The 22,200-nt window shown below is 45.5% G+C and overlaps 1 protein-coding gene across 1 annotated transcript; it reads right to left on the minus strand.

Annotated features, from left to right (window-relative positions):
* On the minus strand, positions 6,096–7,024 carry LOC109232572. Its single transcript, XM_019398337.1, has 2 exons — positions 6,845–7,024; positions 6,096–6,671 (listed from the first exon to the last, which is right to left on the minus strand). The coding sequence occupies exons 1-2, from the start codon at positions 7,022–7,024 to the stop codon at positions 6,096–6,098; spliced, it is 756 nt and encodes a 251-aa protein (XP_019253882.1).

Raw genomic sequence — 22,200 nt, forward strand, 5'->3', positions numbered from 1 at the left:
TGACATCAGGCGTTATTGTGACGCATATTCCCGATTGTTGCCTCGAGTCGTGCGTGACCCTTGATTAGATCTACCGTTTCGATTGGTGCCAATTATGATGAGCCGTTTTCGAGCTTAGTGACATGATCTCTATAAATAGAGGTTTTTGGACTTGAGTTTGATGTTTGTTTCTTCTAACTTTCTAGAGCACCATCCTTTTTGCCATTTTCTTCTCTAAACTTCCTTTCCTTACTCTGTTGCCCTACTCTATTCCCATTCTTTTCCACTTGTTATTCTTCTTTGCTGCTTTCCATTCTGTCAAACTTACCATCAAACCCTGGTGAGGGGAACCGCATTCCTCCTTTAGCAGTTGTGTTTCCTTCCCATGGGCAGGGTGCTTCCGCCATAGTTGATGATGAAGCATTCCCGTCAATGTAGGAAATAATCCCCCCCGCAATCTTGACGTTAGGTCCGACCTCACCAGATCATCGAACACCGTGCTTAGAATTTTCCAATTGACGATGACGCCTAAAGTATTGGTAGAACTCAAGGCGAAATTTGGCCTTCAAAACCGTGTCGTGTTGATCTCTGCTGGTGAGGATGTGGTACAGGTTCATCGTCCCGGATATTGCGCTCTATACGCTTATACCTTCCTCATTGGTCATTCATTCCCATCCTTCCATTGGTGGAGGAATTATGTCATCACTACGGTATCTGCCCCGCTCAACTTGCGCCGTACGTCTACAAAATTATTAGAATGGTGAATAAATTTGCTTAGCTGGTCGAGGTTGAGTTGACGATATAGCATTTGATTCACCTCTTCGCCACTAGCTTCTATAGGGGGACGATGCTGAATCTTTGCCATTTGGGAGGCAAATGTTTGGTGGTGAAGATGGACGATAAGGCTAGTTGCTAGTTATGGCTCAATGTTTCTACGTCAGGACCGAGGACGTAGTGGATAACGCTGATGGCTTTCCAGAGGCTTGGAATTACACACGTAAGTGCTCGTTTTTTGTTTGCATTCTTTTACTTACTCGGAATTAGTTGGACTTTTCCTTTCCTTGTAGCGGACACTCAACATCCCCTTTTAGTCTCGCGCATTTCTGACTTGGTCGAGAAAATCCTTCCCCACGTCATAAGGATCCGTACCTAGCTGAGCTTCATCAAGAAGTTCAGACTGGCTCTTCCTTCGACAGGTAACTTTTCTTATTTAACCGTGGTCGTTTCTTTCTTTGTTGTACGCCGACTCATTTTGCTGACTCAACGTTTGTTTCTTTCCCAGGCAGGGGGTCTTCTCGAAGGAGCCAGGCACCGGTGCCATCCTTTCAGAGGAAGGCTGATGCCCCTTCGTCTTCTGCTCCTACTGCGACTGCCGCATCTGTGCCGACCCCTTCCTCTATGGTCATAGTCCAAGAACCTGCTCCCATTCGTCCTCTGCTTCTGTTTCTGCTCCTCAACTCCTTTCACTGACTGTTGAGGATAATGATATCTCTCCTGAGGATAGTAGGCTACCGCCTCGTAAGAGGAGAGTCGTGGATGCGGAAGGAGAAGGGCCAGTAGCCGTCGACTTGGAAGAAGGTGAACTTATTCTTCGAGAGATGGTCACACTACATGTTGGAGAGAACACCAGACTGGGCTCGAAGGTCCCTCACATGGAGTAGATGAACATGAATGCATCGGATGCGACCCGGGGGGAGACAGTCAAGGGTAGGATGATTAGCGATGAACTCGCACTTTCGAGGCAAGATGAGTCCTCGTCTTCTAGGGGTACAGCGGATGTCCCTTCTTCTTCTAATGGCAGAGAGAAGTCCGTTGCTAAAGAAGACGTCGGATCTGACTCCGATATTGATCTGGACGATTTGAGGATGATCGACGAGGGACTTACTCATCTCGAGGTGAGGTTGGAAGGTGGCTCCAGAACTATTATGATCCCAATGGATCGTAATCTTCTTGTAAATACCAAGGAAGTATTCCCAGCCCTCAGTCCTCTTTGTTCTGAGGTTGAGGGTATGACCCTCGAGATGAAAATGACAGCACTGTGTCGAATAACATTGTTGGTCTTTCTCTTCGGGTAAGTACGACTATCGTCTGTTCTTTTCCTTATTCTTTGGTTTCTTTTGTAAGTTCTAATTCCTTTTCTTTGTTTTGTAGACAGTTATTCTAGAGATTGAGAGTGCTCGAGGAGAGAAGAGACGTAAATATATTTACGTGAAGCTGAAGGACAAGTACATAATGTGCCTTGGGAAGTACCGGAAGCTCCGGTGTCGGCTTCGAGAAGGCGGCAATGTGCAAATTGTGGAGAAATGCAGCGTCCTTGAAGGGATGTTGAGGAGAAAAAAGGAGGAGCTTGAACTTAGCAGGGGCATAGAGGCCTAATGCAGCAATCTCCAAACCCAAGTGGTCCTGCTGCGAGGCCAACTTGAATAGTGCCAGCTCAAGGTGGAGGCTCTTAATGGTGAGGTCGCTGAGAAACAAGAAGAGCTTGATAAGGCGGAGTCTGCTCGATCGGAGGCTCAGAGTAGGGTGGAGTTCCTTGAAGTGGCGAAGCGAACTCTTAGTTTTGAGCGAGAAAATGACTTGTTGACGGCGAGGGCTAAAGAAGAACGACTCGATGAAAGGATTGGGGAGTTGGAAAAAGAGAACTCCGATCTATATGATCAAGTTGCCGCTCTGGAGGCCGAGAAGGCCAAACTTCTTGCACGGCCTTCTTCCTCTACGGCTTATAGATTCCCCAACATTCCTTGCGAGCTGTATGAAGAATGGATCCCTGCCAAGGCCCGATTGGATGTGTTTCATGAGTTTTATGTGGCAGGCTCCATTCCTGCCACGAACTTTGGGGATGCTCGGGTCAAGACTCGTGAGGCTCGGGTTGCTTGCGGCTATAACCCGGCTACGCCTTGCCCTGGCGAAGAAGATAAAGAAGGGGAAGATGTTGTAGATCGCCTTGAGGATGACGCCTGGTACAATTCTATTTATCCTTCGGGCGAGGAGGAAGAGGGCATTGAAGATCGGACCAGTGAAGACGCTGTGGGTCGTGATGGCGATGGCCAACGGTAGTTTATTTCTATAATTTTGTGTATTTTTGGTAGCGTCATCAAGAGCCTTTGTAAGAAACCTTTGCCTATAAATATCAAAGTTGGTTTTTGCTTTCATTTGCGCCTTTCTTATTTGTCGTGGTTTGTTCCTGTACTTTGCGTGTTTTGCTCCGTCATACTTTTGCTGTCGTTCTTTGACTAGTCGTAGTCTTTCGGTTGAATAGCAATGGGCTGAATCACCCCTTTGTCCGTATAGGTCGAGTACGTTTGCGAATCGATCGGTTAGGTTTAAACTTGGTCGGACATAGCTTCTTGTTCGGTTAAGTTTAACCTTCTTATCGAAACGTGGCCGATGGCAGATAGGTGTCATTGAACTTAGTCAAATTTTAACCTCTTCAAATCGCGGACGAGGGCCGGTAGGTGTTGTTCGAACTTGGTCAAATTTTAACCTTTGTTAATCGCGCCGAGGATCGTAGGTGTTTCTCGAGCCGGGTCGAACTTAACCTTTTGTTAATGTGCGGCCGAGGGCCGATAGGCGTGTTTGAGATGGGTCAAACTTAAACTTTTATTAATGTGCTGCCGAGGGTCGATAAGTGGTTTCGAGCTACGCCGAACATAACCTTTTATTAATGTGCGGCCGAGGGCCGATAGGTATTATTCTATCTGGGTCGAACTTAAACTTTCATTAATGTGCGGCCGAGGGCTGATTGGGGTTGTTCGAGCTGGGTTAAACTTAACCTTTTATTAATATGCGGGCGAGGGCCGATAGGTGTTGTTCGAGCTGGGTCGAACTTATCCTTTTATTAATGTGAGGCCGAGGGCCGATAGGTGTTGTTCGAGCTGGGTCAGACTTAACCTTTTCTTAATGGCACGGCTGAGAGCCAACAGGTTTTTCTGATAAACGTAAGTTTCTTATTACTTTGACGTTATTGCTCTGATTACATGATTGGATAAAGATACAAATTTTGGGCATTGGTTAACGTTCCAGTCTCAGTCCCAATCTATCTAGTCCCTTTATTGCTTGACTTGGAGAGTATTGAGGAGTCGGGCAATGAAAGAGAAAAAATAGTCCCACCCTCGCATACTTCGACTCTAAGTGTCCCTTTCGTCGCCTCGTTAAAAACATCCTTGAGAAAATCCTAATGAGACAAAACTCAAGTGAGGGAAAAAGAGTACACGACTTAGGGACACTTCTTCTTTTTAGAAGGAAGTATTTTAGGTGGCTGATGTTCCAATTGTTCGGTAATTGTTTTCCTTCCATTGTCTCTAATTGCAACGAACCCTTGTTTGCTTTGGCTGTAATTTTGTATGGGTCGTCCCAGCTCATTCCCAGTTTTCCTTCCCGTGGGTCTCTTCTCTCTAGAGTTTTGTCTTTGGGTACGTAGTCCCCGACTTTGTGCGGCCTGAATTTTGCTTTCTTGTTGTAACAACGTTTTGCTTGCTGCTTTTGGGTAACCATCCTTATGTATGCCATATCTCTTCATCCGTCGATCTCATCGAGTTCTTGCCTTCTAATCTCATCATTAGTAGTACCGCTTTCATGGGAGTACCTTAGGCTGGGTTCTCTAACTTCGACTGGTATGACATAGACCTGAGAATAGGGTGTCTCTCATGTGCTCGTCTTTGGGATATTTCTATATGCCCATAATACTTTTGGGAGTATTTTCGGCCACAGTCCCTTGGCGTCTTTGAGTTATTTCTTCGTGATGTTTAATATAGACTTCTTGGAGGACTCTGCCTGCCCGTTACCCGTCGGGTGATACGGCGTTGAAAGTATCCTCTTAACATTCCATTTCTCGAAGAATTTGACGGTTTTCTTTTCCATGAACCTGGGTCCGCTGTCGCAACTGATCTCTTTGGGTAGGCAGAATTGGCAGATGATATTTCTCCATGTAAAGGTGATTACCTCTTGTTTGCGTATTTGGTGAACGTTCCTACTTCCACCCATTTAGAGAAATAGTTAGTTAAAACTAGAATGAATCGTACATTACCTCGCTCTGCTGGGAAGGGGCCCACGATATCCATTCCCCACTTGATGAACGGCCATAGAGAAGTGACTGAGTGGAGATGTTCGCCTATTTGGTGAATTATTAGGGCGTTCTTTTGACATTGTTAGCATTTCTTCACGAATTCTGAGGCGTCCTTTTTCATGGTGGGCCAATAGTGCTCGATTGCAGGAGTGAGCACCACAATGGACTTCATGGACTTCCTCGAGGACGCGCTGGGTTTGGTTTGGGCCCAAACATTTTAATAGAGGGTCATCGTATATCCTCTTATATAGGTCGCTATGGAGGAGATAGTATCTGGCTGCTTGCATTCTTAGTTTTTTGGCTTCCTTTTTGTCGTTTGGGAGTGCATCGTCCTGCAAGTAGGCAATAATACGATTGCGCCAATCCCAAGTTAAGCTTACGGATCTTACATTGATTTGGTCTAGCGATGACTTGAGGAGGTGGACTACGCTTTTATCCCCCGGTCGTGATGCTTTTGGTGGCTGCGGCCAATTAGGAGAGGTCGTCTGCTTCAACATTCTGCGCACGCGAGATCTGGTCGATCTGGCATTCGTCGAACTTGGGTAGCAGCTTATAGATCTCGGTCTGATATTTTTAAAACCTTTGTTCTTTGATTTGGAAAGTCCCTATGACTTGTTTGACTACGAGCTGGGAATCACAACGGAGTTTTAACCGCTTCGCCCCATACTTGAGTACTAGCCTCAATCCTGCAATTACAGCCTCATACTCGGCCTCGTTGTTAGTTATATCTGGGCATCTTATGGACTGGAAAATTACTTCGCCGGTAGGGACCTCGAGTATGAGCCCCAGTCCGTATTCAAAAGCGTTGGATGCGACGTCGGTGTATAGGCTGGAGGGGATGTGCACTCATGGGATGTATCTATGGTCATTCTACAATGGCATTGTATGCAGTGGCCTAGTCCATGATGTGGAATGTCTTCTTTAGAGTTATGCCGCCGACCAAGACGGGGAGTGTAGTTTCTCCCGATGTCTGTTCAACTGCGTTATTCAAACCGGTTAGTGTGGTGCAGTGTGTCACTCTCTTGTTCTCGAGTCTCATCTGGGTGAGGACTCAGGGATGGATAATGCACGCCACACTCCCATCGTCCACCAAGATACTTTTGACATCGGTATCTAGAGTGCACAAAGTAATGACGAGAGCGTCATTGTGATGGAAAGTCAAACTGCCGGCATCAGACTTGTCGAAGATGATACTTTCTTCCAGTCTGTCATACCGTTCATGGGTGATAGATTTTTTCAGCTTGTGAGTGATAGTGAATTTGACACCGTTGATGGAGACGTCATCGTTGCCGCCGATAATCATGTTGGTAGTGCGAGTTGGTGACGGTGGCTTCGACAGGCCTTGGCGTTCATGTCCTCTGGCGAAGTTGTTTCTCCCCTTGTCACTCAGCAGCACTTTGAGGTGTCCCTGCTGCAATATGTTCACAACCTCTTGCTTGAGGGCGATGTAGTCTTTTGTCTTGTGCCCGCGCTCCTGGTGAAACTCGCAGAGGGCGTCGGATTTTCTGGTGCTCGGAACAGATCTCATCTTTGACGGCCACTTCACCTCCGTTCTGAGTTTCTCCAGGTCATAGACTATTTTTGTAGGTGACAAACAAAAATTGTGAGCAGATAATAGGGGCCATACCTATCTCATTCCAGTGAGCCCTCATTCTCAGCCTGAATAGGCCTTCATCATAGCGGAAAAAAGGTGGGGGCGGGGGCCCTGACGTATGGCTGATGTCGTTCCATGTTGGATCGTGAGACCGGGTGATCCCTTCTTATATTCTTTCTTCATTATTTCTTAGACTCGGTTTGTACCGAGACGAGCCATCGAGTTGGTCTGTTGAGGTCATCATCGTCTGCTCGGACTTTGGCATAGTAAGCATTGTGGATTTCATCCCAAGTGGTTGGAGGATATTTCATCAACCGGCTCAATAGTTTTCTAGTCACTCTTGAGCCATCTCTACTTAACTCGTTCTGAAAAGTCACGACTGCCATCCCCTCGGACACGTTTGGTAGGGTCATCTTTACCCTGTTGAATCAGGCATGGAAGTCTCTCAGTCCCTCTCCTAAGGACTGCTTGATGGCGAATATGTCGTTTACTCTTGTTTCGGCTTTCTTGGCTCCGGAATGTGCCATTAGAAACTTATCGGCCATTTCGTCGAAGGTTTCTATGGAGCGGGTTGGTAGCTTTGAGTAGCATGTTAATGCCCCCTAAGGGTTTCGCTAAATTTCTTCAGCAAAATATAGGACACTTGTTCCTTAGTGAGCTCGTTGCCTTTCACGGCAATGACAAAATAAGTCAGGTGATCTTCGGGGTCAGTCGTTCTGTCGTATATCCTGAGATACGACGACATTTTAAAGGTCTTTGGTATGGTATGCGGGACTACTTCCTCGCTATACGGGTGCTCTACAAAACTACCGGCGTCCCTCTTTGGTAGTAGCTTAGGGGCGTCGGTATCTTGTCGACTCGTTCTTGGTGTTCTTTCATTTGATCTCTGAGCGCTTTATTTTCACTCTCAATTTCTTCTATCCTCTTTAGAACAGCGACGAGGAGGTTGTCACCTGCATTGTTAGTAACATTGTGGGTTATACCTGGCGTTGCATGGTCTGGTTGGTCGCCCCGTTCGTCTGCTCGTTGCAATAGGTGGCATCTTGTGGTCTCTGTAGTCGTGCATGGTGTGTGCTTGTTAAGCACGCTTACTAGTGTATCAGTAAACCACGCTTCGAGGAGCTTTTTCATGGTCGATGGTGTCACGACCCAAAACTAACCCGGTCACATTTCCAAAACAAAATGATATTTCATCAAAAATTAGATAATAGCCTTTTTCATGCTGAAATTTCGTAAAAGAGATTAATTCAAAAACCAAAATGCGGAAATAAAAGCCCGACATCGGGTGTCACTTAGTCATGAGCAACTACTACAACTGTTCTGAAATATAGCAAGACTACATAGTCTGAGAATACCAAAATACACTAAAGGAAAGATAAAGAAGGAGAAAGGCAGGTCTGCGATCGCCAGGCAGCTACCTCACTATCTCCGATGGAAGTCAGCAACTGGAGTAATCAACAGTCACTACCGTGGCCAGAGATACCTGGATCTGCACACAAGGTGCAGGGGGTAACGTGAGTACACCAGCTCAGTAAGTAACAGGTCCAAACTATGGGCTAACAGGTAGTGACGGAGTAAACCTCAACAGGTAAACAAAATTAAATTGTGCAGTAAAGTAGGCATTCTTTCAATTCAAGTACTTAGCTCAAGCAGTAAAGTAAATACAAATCTGAACAATGTGAAGTATAAAGCTCAGCAGATCTCTACGTGCCAATGCACTGAATTCATGAAAATGTACCATGTGCCTCCACTCTTAAGTGCTCAAACACTCGGTACTGTATATGGCCATCCGGCCCAAGGAAGATCCATCCCGGAATATATACACATCACTGACAACGTCACTCAGTACCGAGGAAGGACATTCCATCCCTATGGAGAAGATCCATCTCCAGGTACAAATACTTCGGACAAGATCCATGTCCAGGGAAGATCCATCCCTCAAAATATCAACTGCGCTCACTGGAGGTGTGTTACAGACTCCGGAGGGGCTCCTACAGCCCAACTGCTATCATAATCATCTACATAACTGCTGCGGCGTGCATTCCGATCCCATAACTATCACCCATAATCAGGCTCTCGGCCTCACTAAGTCATAACTCTCCAGTCTCACACACACAGGCTCACAATGCCATGAAACTAGCCCGAAACAATGATATGATGTGCTAAAATAATAACAACTGAGAATGAGACATGATATGATATGCATGAATAAGACTGAGTACAGAATATCGATGAAACTAATGAATGACAGCAAGAAACGACCACTCAGGTCTCAATAGTATCGGTGTGAAGCCCTAACATGATATTTAGCATGATTTACAGCTCATTTGCTTAGTCACATAGCAGAAACACGGATATCAGCAAGAAAGAGACACTAAGGGGTGCCATGGAATGAACGAGGCCACAATTCTCACGGTGCACGGCCGCCAGCCCATCAATTGGCATGTGCGTCACCTCAATACTAATCATATAGCACATAGTTCGGGGTTTCGGACACTCAGAACCAAGTTTGGAAGTGTTACTTACCTCAAACCAAGCCAAATCCTACTCCGCGATGCCCTTGCCTCTTGAATCGGCCTCCAAACGTCCTGAATCTAACCAAAAGCAATACAATGCAGTCAATATAGGCCAAGGAACCAATTCCACAAGAAAAACAATCAATTTAGACCAAAATCCCGAAATTCACCCAAACCCGGCCCCCGAGCCCACGTCTCGGAATCCGACAAAAATCACAAAACTAGAAAGCCCTTTCACTCACGAGTCTACCCATACCAAATTCATCAAAATTCGACATCAAATGGTCCCTCAAATCCTAAAATCAAACTCTCCAAATCCCAAGCCCTAACCCCTCATTTTCACCTCTAATCTTCACTAATTACATGATTAAACAACGGGAAATCATCACTTATACGAGTATTAGGGCTCAAGCCACTTACCTTGCTGATAAACCCTTGAATTCCTCCTCAAAATCGCTCTCAAAAGCTCCAAAGCCGACTAAAAATGGTGGAAAATGAACTAAAATTCGCAAAGTCCACCTTTTATACATTCTGCCCAGAACTTCCACATCTGCGGTCCTCATGTTGCTTCTGCGATGCCGCACCTGGGAAAATACATCGCAGGTGCGGTTCTCACTTAGGCCCTCAGAACCCACTTCTGCGGTCCAATTCTCGCACCTGCGGCTCCTAGCCAACCTCAGCCTTGGCCGCATTGGCGGCCCCTTCTCCGCTTCTGCGGGCTCACACCTGCGGTCCCCACTCTGCAGGTGCGGTTATGACAGCTGAGTTCAATCTTCAGCATTCCTCAAAATCCAACCTTGATCCGCTAACCATCCGAAATCAACCCGAGGCCCTCGGTACCTGTACCAAACATACCAACAAGTCATATATAAACATACGACCTTAGTCGAACCTTCGGAACACTCAAAACTACATCAAAACAGAAAATCACCCTCGAATTCAAGCTTAAGAACTTCTAAAGTTCTAATTTCCGCAAAGGACGCCGAAACCTATCAAATCACCTCCGAATAACCTGAAATTTCGCACACACATCACAAATGACACTTCGGACCTACTCCAATTTCCGGATTCCATTCCGACCCCGATATCAAATTTTCCACTGCCGACCAAAATCGCCAAATTTCCAACTTTTGCCAATTCAAGCCTAATTCTACCACAGACCTCCAAATCACATTCTGGATGCGCACCTAAGTCCAAAATCACCTAACGGAGCTAACAGAACCATCAGAATTCACATCCGAGATCGTTTACACATGAGTCAACATCTGGTCAACTTTCCAAACTTAAGCCTTCCCAAAAGATACTAAGCGTCTCAATTCCTCTCCGAATCCACTCCAGACCCAAAGCAACTAACCCAACATGTCATAATATAGCTGAAGAACACAAAAGGAAGCAGAAATGGGGAAACAGGGCTATAACTCTCGAAACGACCGGCCGGGTCGTTACATCCTCCCCCTCTTAAACAAATATCCGTCCTCGAACAGGTACCCGAAGCCTCAAGTAGGTGTGGATATCTGCTCCGCATCTCCCGCTCGGTCTCCCAAGTAGCCTCCTCCACGGGCTCACCTCTCCACTGCACTTTCACTGAAGCTATATCCTTTGATCTCAATTTTTGAACCTGCCGCTCCAAAATAGCCACTGGCTCCACATCATAAGTCAAATCACCGTCTAACAGAACCATGCTAAAATCTAAGACATGAGACGGATAGCCGATATACTTCCGGAGCATAGAAACATGAAATACTGGATGCACCCACAACAAGCTAGGTGGCGAAGCAAGCTCATTAGCCACCTCCCCAATCCTCCGAAGCACCTAAAAAGGCCCAATGAACCGAGGGCTCAGCTTGCCCTTCTTCCCAAATCTCATAATACCCTTCATGGGTGAAACCTTCAGTAGAACCTTCTCCCCAACCATATAAGACACATCACGAACCTTTCTGTCAGCATAACTCCTTTTCCTTGACTGCGCTGTACGAAGCCGCTCTTGAATAACCTTCACCTTGTCCAATGCATTGTGAACCAAGTTTGTACCCAAAAGCCTAGCCTCGCCCAGCTCAAACCAAACTATTGGAGATCAACACCGTCTCCCATATAAAGCCTCATACGGAGCCATCTGAATACACGACTGATAACTGTTGTTGTAAGCAAACTCCGCGAGCGGTATTCCCATGAACCCCCAAAATCAATGAAACAAGCACGCAACATGTCCTCCAATATCTGAATAGTGCGCTCGGACTGTCCGTCCGTCTGAGGGTGAAAAGCTGTGCTCAACTCAACCTGAGTACCCAACTCTCGCTGCACGGCCCTCCAAAACTGCGATGTAAACTGAGTACCTCTATTTGAAATGATGGAAACTGGGATACCATGCAGGCGAACAATCTCTCGGATATAAATCTCAGCCAACCGCTCTGAAGAATAGGTAGTACACACAGGAATGAAGTGTGCGGACTTGGTCAGCCGATCCACAATTACCCAAATAGCATCAAACTTCCTCAAAGTCCATAGGAGTACAACTACGAAATCCATGGTGATCTACTCCCACTTCCACTCTAGAATCTCTATCTGATGAAGCAAGCCACCCGGTCTCTGATGCTCATATTTCACTTGCTGACAATTGAGGCACCGAGCTACAAACCACACTATATCTTTCTTCATCCTCCTCCACCAATAGTGCTTCCTCAAATCCTAATACATCTTCGCAGCACCCGGATGGATGGAATACCGCGAACTGTGGGCCTCCTCTAGAATCAACTCCTAAAGCCCATCTACATTGGGCACACATAACCGGCCCTGCATCCTCAATACCCCGTCATCACTAATAGTCACATCTCTGGCATCATCATGCAGAACCTTGTCCTTGAGGACAAGAAAATGAGGATCATCATACTGGCGCTCTCGGATACGATCAAACAAGGAAGACGGAGAAACCACACAAGCTAGGATCCGACTGGGCTCCAAAATATCCAACCTCACAAACCGATTGGCCAAGGCCTGAACAACAACTGCAAGAGGTCTCTCAGCAACAGGAAGGAACGCAAGACTACCCATACTCACCGCCTTCCTACTCAAGGCATCGACAACCACAATGGCCTTCCTCAGATGATACAAAATGGTAATATCATAGTCCTTTAGCAGCTCCAACTATCTCCGCTGCCTCAAATTGAGATCCTTCTGTTTGAACAAGTGTTGGAGGCTACGATGATCAGTAAACACCTCACAAGACACACCATAGAGATAATGCCTCCAAATCTTTAACGCGTGAACAATGGCAGCCAACTCCAAATCATGAATGGGGTAGTTCTTCTCATGGGGCTTCAATTGACGATAAGCATAAGCAATCACTCTACCCTCCTACATCAAGACACACCCAATGCCGACCCGAGAAGCATCAACATATAGTGTATAAGAACCTGAAGTTGATGGCAGAACTAACACTGGAGTTGTGGTCAAGGTAGTCTTGAGCTTCTGAAAGCTAGCCTCACACTCATCCGACCACCTGAAAGGAGCACCCTTTTGGGTCAATTTGGTCAAGGGTGATGCAATAGATGAAAATCCCTGAATGAACCGACGGTAATAACCTGCCAAACCAAGAAAGCTACGAATCTCAATGGCTGGGGACGATGTGGGCCAACTCTGAACCGCCTCTATCTTCTTCGGATCAACCTGAATACCCTCACTAGACACCACGTGCCCCAAGAACGCCACTGAACTGAGCCAAAACTCACACTTGGAGAACTTTGCATAAAGTTTTTCCTCCCTCAATCGCTACAATACAACTCTCAAATGCTCTGCGTGCTCCTCTTGGCTACGAGAGTACACCACGATATCATCAATGAATATAATAACAAACGATTCGATATAAGGTCGAAACACGTTGTTCATCAAATGCATGAACGCTGCTGGGGCATTGGTTAGCCGAAAAGACATCACAAGGAACTCATAATGACCATATCGGGTCCTAAAAGTTGTCTTAAGAATGTCTGAGTCCCTAATCTTCAACTTGTGATACCCTGTCCTAAGATCAATCTTGGAGAACACTCTCGCTCCCTGAAGCTGGTCAAATAAATCATCAATACGAGGCAAAGGATACTTGTTCTTGATTGTGACTTTGTTCAACTACCTATAATCAATGCACATCCTCATAGTGCCATCCTTGTTCTTCACAAATAGAACAGGCGCACCCCAAGGCGACATACTAAGCCAAATAAACCCCTTATCAAGGAGTTCCTAAAGCTGCTCCTTCAATTCTTTTAACTCCGCCGGTGCCATACGATACGGTGGAATATAAATGGGCTGAGTGCTCGGCACCAAATCAATACCGAAATTAATATCCCTGTCCAGCGGCATGCCCGGCAGGTCTGCAGGAAATACATCCGGGAAATCTCTCACCATCGAAACCGAATCAATACTAGGAGTCTCTGCACTGACATCCCTCACAAAGGCCAAATAAGAAAGACAATCCTTCCCAACCATCCGCTGGGCCTTCAACTATGAAATCACCCGGCTAGGAACATAATTCAACGAACCTCCCCACTTAATCCGTGGCATCCCAGGCACAACTAACATCACCATCTTAGCGTGACAGTCTAGAATAGCATGACACGAAGACAACCAATCCATGCCCAATATCACATCAAAATCAACCATACTAAGAAGCAAAAGGTCTACTCGGGTCTCCAAAACCCCAATAGTCACCACACAAGACGGATATACGTGGTCCACCACAATAGTATCACCCACAAGAGTGGATACACGAACAGATGAAACAAGAGGCTCGCGGGGCGTATCCAAATAACGAGCAAAACATGATGACACATATGAAAAAGTGGAACTAGGATCAAATAATACAGAGGCATCACTGTGGCAAACTGAGATAATACCTGTGATCATAGCATCTGAAGTAATAGCATCTGGTCTGGCAGGGAGTACACAGAAACGCGCCTAACCGCCACCTAATCGGCCTCCCCCTCTAGGGCGACCCCTAGCTGACTGAACTCTACCCCGAGTTGGCTGGGCGGGTGGGGAAGTAAATGGTGCTGAAGCCGAAGGCTGACTCCTATGCTATGACGAACCTCCCGTAAGGCGGGGACAGAACCTCTTGATATGACCCAAATCTCCACACTCAGAGCAACCTCTACCGGCCACTGGCAATGGGTTACTGAAGGGAGCCCCGAGCGCCGGGATACTCACTAGAAGAACCAGGCATAGATGAGCCCTGAGCTGATGGTGTATGAGACGAACTATGTGCTGGAAGGGCACTGAGAGATGAGTGGCCCTGATGTGAACTGTGAGAACTATGGCTAGATGATCCACCACGGTGACCCGGGCGAGCTGACTAAGCATGTCTGAATGGACGGCCTCTGCCGTGCTGGAACTGACCTCTAGAAGGAAAACCACCAAAACTACCAGATCCCCGAGGCCTCTTGGCCTCGCTCTCAACTCGCTCCTGGCGGCGAACTGACTCTATCTCCCGAGCAATGGCAACCACCTCCTCAAAATAAGCACCAGACACCATCTCTTTGGTCATAAGAATCCGTAGCTGATATACGAGGCCATCCACGAACCTCCTGATCCTCTCCCTATCTGTAGGAACCAACCAAACAACATGACGGGCTAACTCAGAAAACCTCATCTCATACTGTGTCACATTCATATCATCCTGATGCAACTGCTCAAACTTTCTGCGCAGCTTCTCTCTGCGGGAGTGCAGCACATACTTCTCCATAAAGAGAACGGAGAATTGCTGCCAGGTAAGGGGCGCTGCACCAACAGGCCTACGCCTCTTATAAGCCTCCCACCAAGTAAAGGCAGCTCCCGAGAACTGAAAGGTAGTGAATGAGACCCCACTAGTCTCCAGAATACCCGTTGTATGGAGAATCCTCTAACACTTATCCAAGAAACCTTGGGCATCCTCGCCTTCTGCACCACTGAAAGTCGGAGGCTGAAGTCTACCAAATCTCTCCAATCTACGCTGCTCGTCATCAGGCATGACTGGAACCACATAATCCTGAGCAGGTGCAACTGGCTAGGCTGGTGGTGCCCCCGGTGTCTGATGTCCCTAAACAACCTGCTCGGGTGTACGAGCGGCGGGAGTCTGAGTGCCTCCCCCGGCCTGAGAAGTAGCTGCTATAGCAGAAATGGCAACCGCCTGAGAAAGACTGGTGCACAAGGTCAGAATCTGAGCTAAGGTCTCCTGAAGACCTGGGATAACAATAGGCACAGCCGGTGCCTGAGCTAGTCCCGCTAGAGCATCCACAATTGGGACCTGATCATGAACTGGGGAGGTTCGAGGATCTGTAGGTGCTGACCTAGCTGCTGTGCGGGCTACACCCTTGCCCCTACCGCGACCTCGGCCTCTAGCGGCCCCAACTGGTGGTACTAGTGGCCGCTCACCATCTGTGAGAGAGTATAATAACAAAAGTTTACTTACCAGAATAAAAAGATTCGCACGACAAGAATTCAAGAATGTGAAGTTTACCTAAAGGTTCTGCAGCCTCTCGAAGATAAGTACAGACGTCTCTGTACCGATCTGCGAGACTCTACTAAACCTGCTCATGACTCGTGAGACCTATGTAACCTAGGCTCTAATACCAACTTGTCACGACCCAAAACTAACCCGGTCGTGATGGCCCCTATCATGGAACTAGGCAAGCCGACACATTTCTAAAACAAAATGATATTTCAATAAAAATTAGATAATAGCCTTTCTCACACTGAAATTTCATAAAAGAGATTAATTCAAAAACCAAAATGCGGAAATAAAAGCCCGACATCGGGTGTCACTAAGTCATGAGCAACTACTACAACTGTTTTGAAATATAGCAAGACTACATAGTCTGAGAATACCAAAATACACTAAAGGGAAGATAAAGAAGGAGAAAGGCAGGTCTGAGATCGCTAGGCAGCTACCTTACTATCTCCGATGGAAGTCAGCAACTGGAGTAATCAACAGCCGCTACCGTGGCCAGAGATACCTGGATCTGCACATAAGGTGCAGGGGTAATGTGAGTACACCAACTCAGTAAGTAACTAGTCCAAACTATGGACTGACAGGTAGTGACGGACTAAACCTCAAAAGGTAAACAAAATTAAACTGTGCAGTAAAGTAGGCATGCTTACACTTCAAGTATTCAGCTCAAGCAGTAAAGTAAATACAAATCTGAACAATGTGAAGTATAAAGCTCAGCAGATCTCTACGTGCCAATTCACAGAATGCATGAAAATGTACCATGTGCCTCCACTCTCAAGTGCTCAACCACTCGGTACTGTATATGGCCATCCGGCCCAGGGAAGATCCATCCCGAAATATATACACATCACTGACAACAGTCACTCAGTACCGAGGAAGGCCATTCCAGCCCTATGGAGAAGATCCATCTCCAAGTATAAATACTTCGGACAAGATTCATGTCCAGGGAAGATCCATCCCTCAAAATATCAACTGCGCTCACTAGGGGTGTGTTACAGACTTTGGAGGGGCTCCTATAGCCCAAGCGCTATCATAATCATCAACATAATCATTGCGGCGTGCAGCCTTATCCCATAACTGTCACATATAATCAGGCTCTCAGCCTCACTCAGTCATCACTCTCCAATCTCACACACATGGGCTCACAATGCCATGAAACTAGCCCGAATCAATGATATGATGTACCAAAATAATAACAATTGAGACTGAGACATGATATGATATGCATGAATAAGACTGAGTATAGAATATCAGTGAAACTAATGAGATGACAGCAAGAAACGACCACTCGGGTCTCAATAGTATCGTCATGAAGCTCTAACATGATATTTAGCATGATTTACTACTCATTTACTTAGTCACATAATAGAAACACGGATATCAGCAAGAAAGAGGCACTAAGCAGTGCCATGGAATGAACCAGGCCACAATTCTCACCGTGCACGCCCGCCCGCCCGTCACTTGGGGGTTTCACCTTCAAAACCAAGTTTGGAAGTGTTACTTACCTCAAACCAAGCCAAATCATACTCAGCGATGCCCTTGCCTCTGGAATCGGCCTCCAAACGTCCCGAATCTAACCAAAAGCAATATAGTGCAGTCAATATAGGCCAAGGAACCAATTCCACACGAAAAACTATCAATTTAGACCAAAATCCTGAAATTCACCCAGACCCGACCCCCGGGCCCACGTAATGTAATCCAACAAAAATCAAAAAACTAGAAAGCCCTTTCACTCACGAGTCTACCCATACCAAATTCATCAAAATCCGCCATCAAATGGTCCCTCAAATCCTCAAATCAAACTCTCCAAAATCCCAAGCCCTAACCCCTCATTTTCACCCCTAATCTTCACTAATTACATGATTAAACAACGGGAAATCATCACATGTACGAGTATTAGGGCTCAAGCCACTTACCTTGCTGATAAACCCTTGAATTCCTCCTCAAAATCGCTCTCAAAAGCTCCAAAGCCGACTAAAAATGGTGGAAAATGAACTAAAATTCGCGAAATCCACCTTTTATACATTCTGCCCAGAACTTCCGCATCTGCGGCCCTCATGTCGCTTCTGCGATGCCGCACTTGTGGAAAATCCATCGCAAGTGAGGTGCTCACTTAAGCCCTCTGAACCCGCTTCTGCGGTCCAATTCTCGCACCGGTGGTCTCGCAGGTGCGCTCCACTACCCGCACTTGCGGCTCCCAGCCAACCTAAGCTTTAGCCGCATCTGTGGCCCCTTCTCTGCTTCTGCGGGCTCGCACCTGTGGTCCCCACTCCGCAGGTGCGGTTATGACAGCTGAGTTCAATCTTCAGCATTCCTGAAATTCCAACCTTGATCTGCTAACCACCCGAAATCAACCCGAGGCCCTCGGGACCTCTACCAAACATACCAACAAGTCATATATCAACATACAAACTTAGTCGAACCTTCGGACCACTCAAAACAATATCAAAACACCAAATCACCCTCGTATTCAAGCTTAAGAACTTCTAAACTTCCAATTTCCGCAAACGACGCCGAAACCTAACAAATCACCTTCGAATGACCTGAAATTTTGCACACACGTCACAAAAGACACTTCGGACCTACTCCAACTTCCGGAATTCCATTCCGACCCCGATATCAAATTTTCCACTGCTGGCCAAAATTGCTAAATTTCTAACTTTCGCCAATTCAAGCCTAATTTTACCACGGACCTCCAAATCACATTCCGGACGCGCTCCTAAGTCCAAAATCACCTAACAGAGTTAATGAAACCATCAGAATTCACATCCGAGATTGTTTACACATAATTTAACATCTGATCAACTTCCCAAACTTAAGCCTTCCCGAAAGAGACTAAGTGTCTCAATTCCTCTCCGAATCCATGTCAGACCTGAGCAACCTAACCCAACATATCATAATATAGCTGAAGAACACAAAAGGAAGCAAAAATGGGAAAACGGGGCTATAACTCTAGAAACGATCGGTCGGGTCATTACAGATGGCATCCCTTCTCCTGTGGACGTGGAGGCCCTTTTTCCATTTGGTTTTGTTACTTTAGTCCTCTCTGCTGGGCTACCTGCCATGTAGGTTTCCATACGTGCAAAGAAAGAGAAAGATTTTTGAGTTTGTTAGGTTAGTGACTCTCGTTAGCTGTAGATCTAACAAAAACTAAAAATATTAGCTAAGAAGTCCCCACATACTGTGCCAAAATGTTTGATCCAGATTATAGATCTCGGTTCAACCAATTAGATTTAAACAAAGAAGAGTCAATCTTAGCTAATAATAATATCCAAAAGATAAGGTTACCAGTTTTATTATAGATAATATGTATATTGACCGAATGGTCATAAATGTGAGCACTAATAATAGTATTCTATTATCCAAAAAGATGAAAGATAGCATTACATAGTAATGAATGACAATAAATGATATTTAAGTAAATAAAAATATGTGAGTCACCTGAAAATGAGTGAGATCTGTGAATATTGTTTTTAACAATGAAGAATGATTGATGAGCCTTAGAACACTCAGGTTGTTCTTGGATTGAGTGAAAATGTTAGACAAGAATCTTAGTAAAAAAGGTTATTTTTGTATGCTTGTAATTTGATTAGACTCTCTCTATAAAGTCAATATGTTTTCTTACAAATGAATATCTCGTGTGCCCTGTCATTGTGCCTCTTTCTATATATAGGGAACATATTTCTAGAAACCCGAATAGTACAGGTGCATAGAATATCCACTAGAATATTTTCTTTAGTGTCCTATCTTGAAACTAGTCGTTATAACTCTATCTAGGATGCTCTACCTCGACCTTGATCTACGGCACCTTCTCGACCTTGATCCTTGCTGACTCTTCGACCGTGACCTTCATCATTTTTGGAACCACTTCGACCTTGGGTAGGTCTTCATTGAAGTCGTATTGGTGACACATGGTAGTCTGTGAATGCCTCCTTAATGTTAACATGGTTTGATCATATTAGAGATAGTTTTTGACCGATGCAATACGTGTAAAAAAGGTCCCACAAATAGGAAGCCCGAAAGCAAGGCTAATTACCAAAGTGTCACCCCTAAAACCAAACCACTACCCTCTAATTAAAATTTTAAAAAAAAATAACTATAAAGCCAAATAAACTCCAAAAGAGTATCATACAGTACTCAAAAGAGGAAGCGCCTCATCCCAGTTTCAAAAGAAAAAATTACTCTCTTAAAAAATAACTATAAAGCCAAATAAACTCCAAAAGAGTATCATCCAGTACTCAAAAGATGAAGCACCTCATCCCATTTTCAAAAGAAAAAATTACCCTCTTTATCAATTGTGGCAATAATACTACGAAAATTGTCCCATATTTTAACTTCTTGCTTAGTTTAATCTACTTTTTATATACAGTCAAACCTCTTTATAACAGCCTCGTTTGTTCCGATATTTTTTTGACTTTTATAGCAAATAATTGTTATACACCTTGTTTACCTCGAAAATACGGGTAACAATTAAACTTGATTTATGGTTTTAAAGATACGTGATTTAGTTTAATACTAATTAATAACCAAGAAATCTGAAGTATAAATGAAAGAAATAAGTAAAACCAAACCAGAATGTAGGCCAGTTTCGACCTCGAGCTAAAGCGACCTCGAGGTGAATCAAGAACAGTAAAGCAAGAATAGTAAAGCTAAAGGACAACATTAATGAACAATGAGCGAGAATGTAAGAGGCTATATTCTTTGCCAATGATTGATTGTGCTTTACAAATAATTGGGGTCCTCTTTATATAATAGGGGAACCCTAAATAAGGTACATTTCTATTTACAGTAAAGAATCTTATTGGGAAAGTTGTCTAACCGCCTAGTACGGATTCTACTGCGGGATTTACGCTGCGATCTTGGGGACATAGCAGGAATCTAGCTCATTCTGTTATAAATCCATAACGGTATTATCTCGAGGCTGGTCATATTAGGCTCCGACATTCCTCGAACACTTAGTTCTTTGAGCTTTGTGCTCTGTCGTCGAGCTCGAGCCTGGTCCATCGAGCTCAAACTCGATCCATCCTAAACTTGGGCTTAAGGCGACCCCTCGAGCTCGGGAAATCGGGCATACCTGATTTCGTCCGTATACAGATAGTCCCTACATTTCTTAGAGTAAGATAATAAGAAATAATTTGATCTTCAATGCTCTGACGCCTCGATCATGATGTCAGTCTCGTGATGTCAGCGGTTGAAGTGATTGAAAAGTTACTTCCGCGTAGTTCCCAAGTTCATTAATTGGAGGCGTTTGATGGTCGGCTATTTGGCTTCCCCAAACTGTTTAAGTGGCCTCTATTTCTTCATACGCGGAACGAAGCTGGCGTGACATGGCAAAGGGTCGATGGGAAGCTAAAAACCATGGCGAGTTCTCTCGTTTACATATTGATGTTTCTCAATGGAATGCTCACTTTACCATTACGCAGGCCTCGGAGACGTCGTTGCTATGCGGCCCCACCCACCCGGTGAAGAAGAAATCCCAAAATCGACCAAAGAGAAGAAGAGGAAGAGGGGGTCGCCTACAAGTTCCCCCAAGCCAAAGAAAAGCAGAGCTCAAAAGCCTAGGGCCGATCCTGCGGCCCTATCTTCGGAAATAGCCCAACACATTCGGGATGAAGAGGAGGAGGGAGAAGATGATGACTGCCTGTTGGTAGCTTGGAAAAGATGAGGCATTGACGCTCTATAAGCCGATGAGCCGATGGTGGCTGATGCGGTTCTGTCTAGAACCGAAGAAATTTCGGAGGGGAGCTCGAGCAGATTCCCCGAGCCATCAGGTAGCAAAAATGCGTCTCGTCCGGGGGAACATTTTGTGGGCGAGCTCGAAGAGCCAAATTCCGAGGCCCTTCAAAGAGAGGATAATATCCCAAATGAATCACTTGGGATAATTAATTTAGATGACTCGCCGCCGGGCCCTGTGTTCTCTAAAGGGCAATTTCGAGATGCCCAGGCCATGAGGACTCCTGATGTGGGAACGACCCATGAAGGGAGTGATATTTTTCGGGATTGCCTTGCGGGGGTTGAAGATGGCCCCAATCCCGACGCCTCATTTATCTTCGATGAGGCCTAGAGGCTTCTCAAACAAGTAAGTTTTTGTCTTTATAATTACGCTCGAGTTTTATTCTCATTTTTCTAAGTCTATCTTCTTTTCTTTGTGTGAAGGACGTGGTGCTTCATCGGCAATCATTTTCCAAATCTCGAGCCGAGCTTGCCCAGTGTGAAGCCGAACTCAAGAAGCTGATGGAAGAGAGGGACGGTCTTAAGCACCTCTACGTATAGAAAGAGGAGGAGTTCAGGGATCTCCGAGTCGAGTTGGCGAAGGCTCGTCAAGAACAGAATGAGCTTATTGAAAAGGTAATATGACCTTTGAGGGTCTGTTATGCATTTATTTGATTTGGCGACTAATACTTCAGTTTTGCAGGCCCAGCAGAAGGGCGAACTGGTGGAGCATCTCTGAGAAGAGCTCAAGATGAAAGAGGCCGAGACCCTAGGGTGGAAGCAACACATGGATCGCCTCTCTTTAGAGAAAGATACACTTCGGGAACAGTTGACTTAAATCGAACGCCAGCTTCAAAATGCAAAG

The sequence above is a fragment of the Nicotiana attenuata genome, chromosome 9 (genome assembly GCF_001879085.1).
Source record: "Nicotiana attenuata strain UT chromosome 9, NIATTr2, whole genome shotgun sequence".
Taxonomy (NCBI): Eukaryota; Viridiplantae; Streptophyta; class Magnoliopsida; order Solanales; family Solanaceae; genus Nicotiana; species Nicotiana attenuata.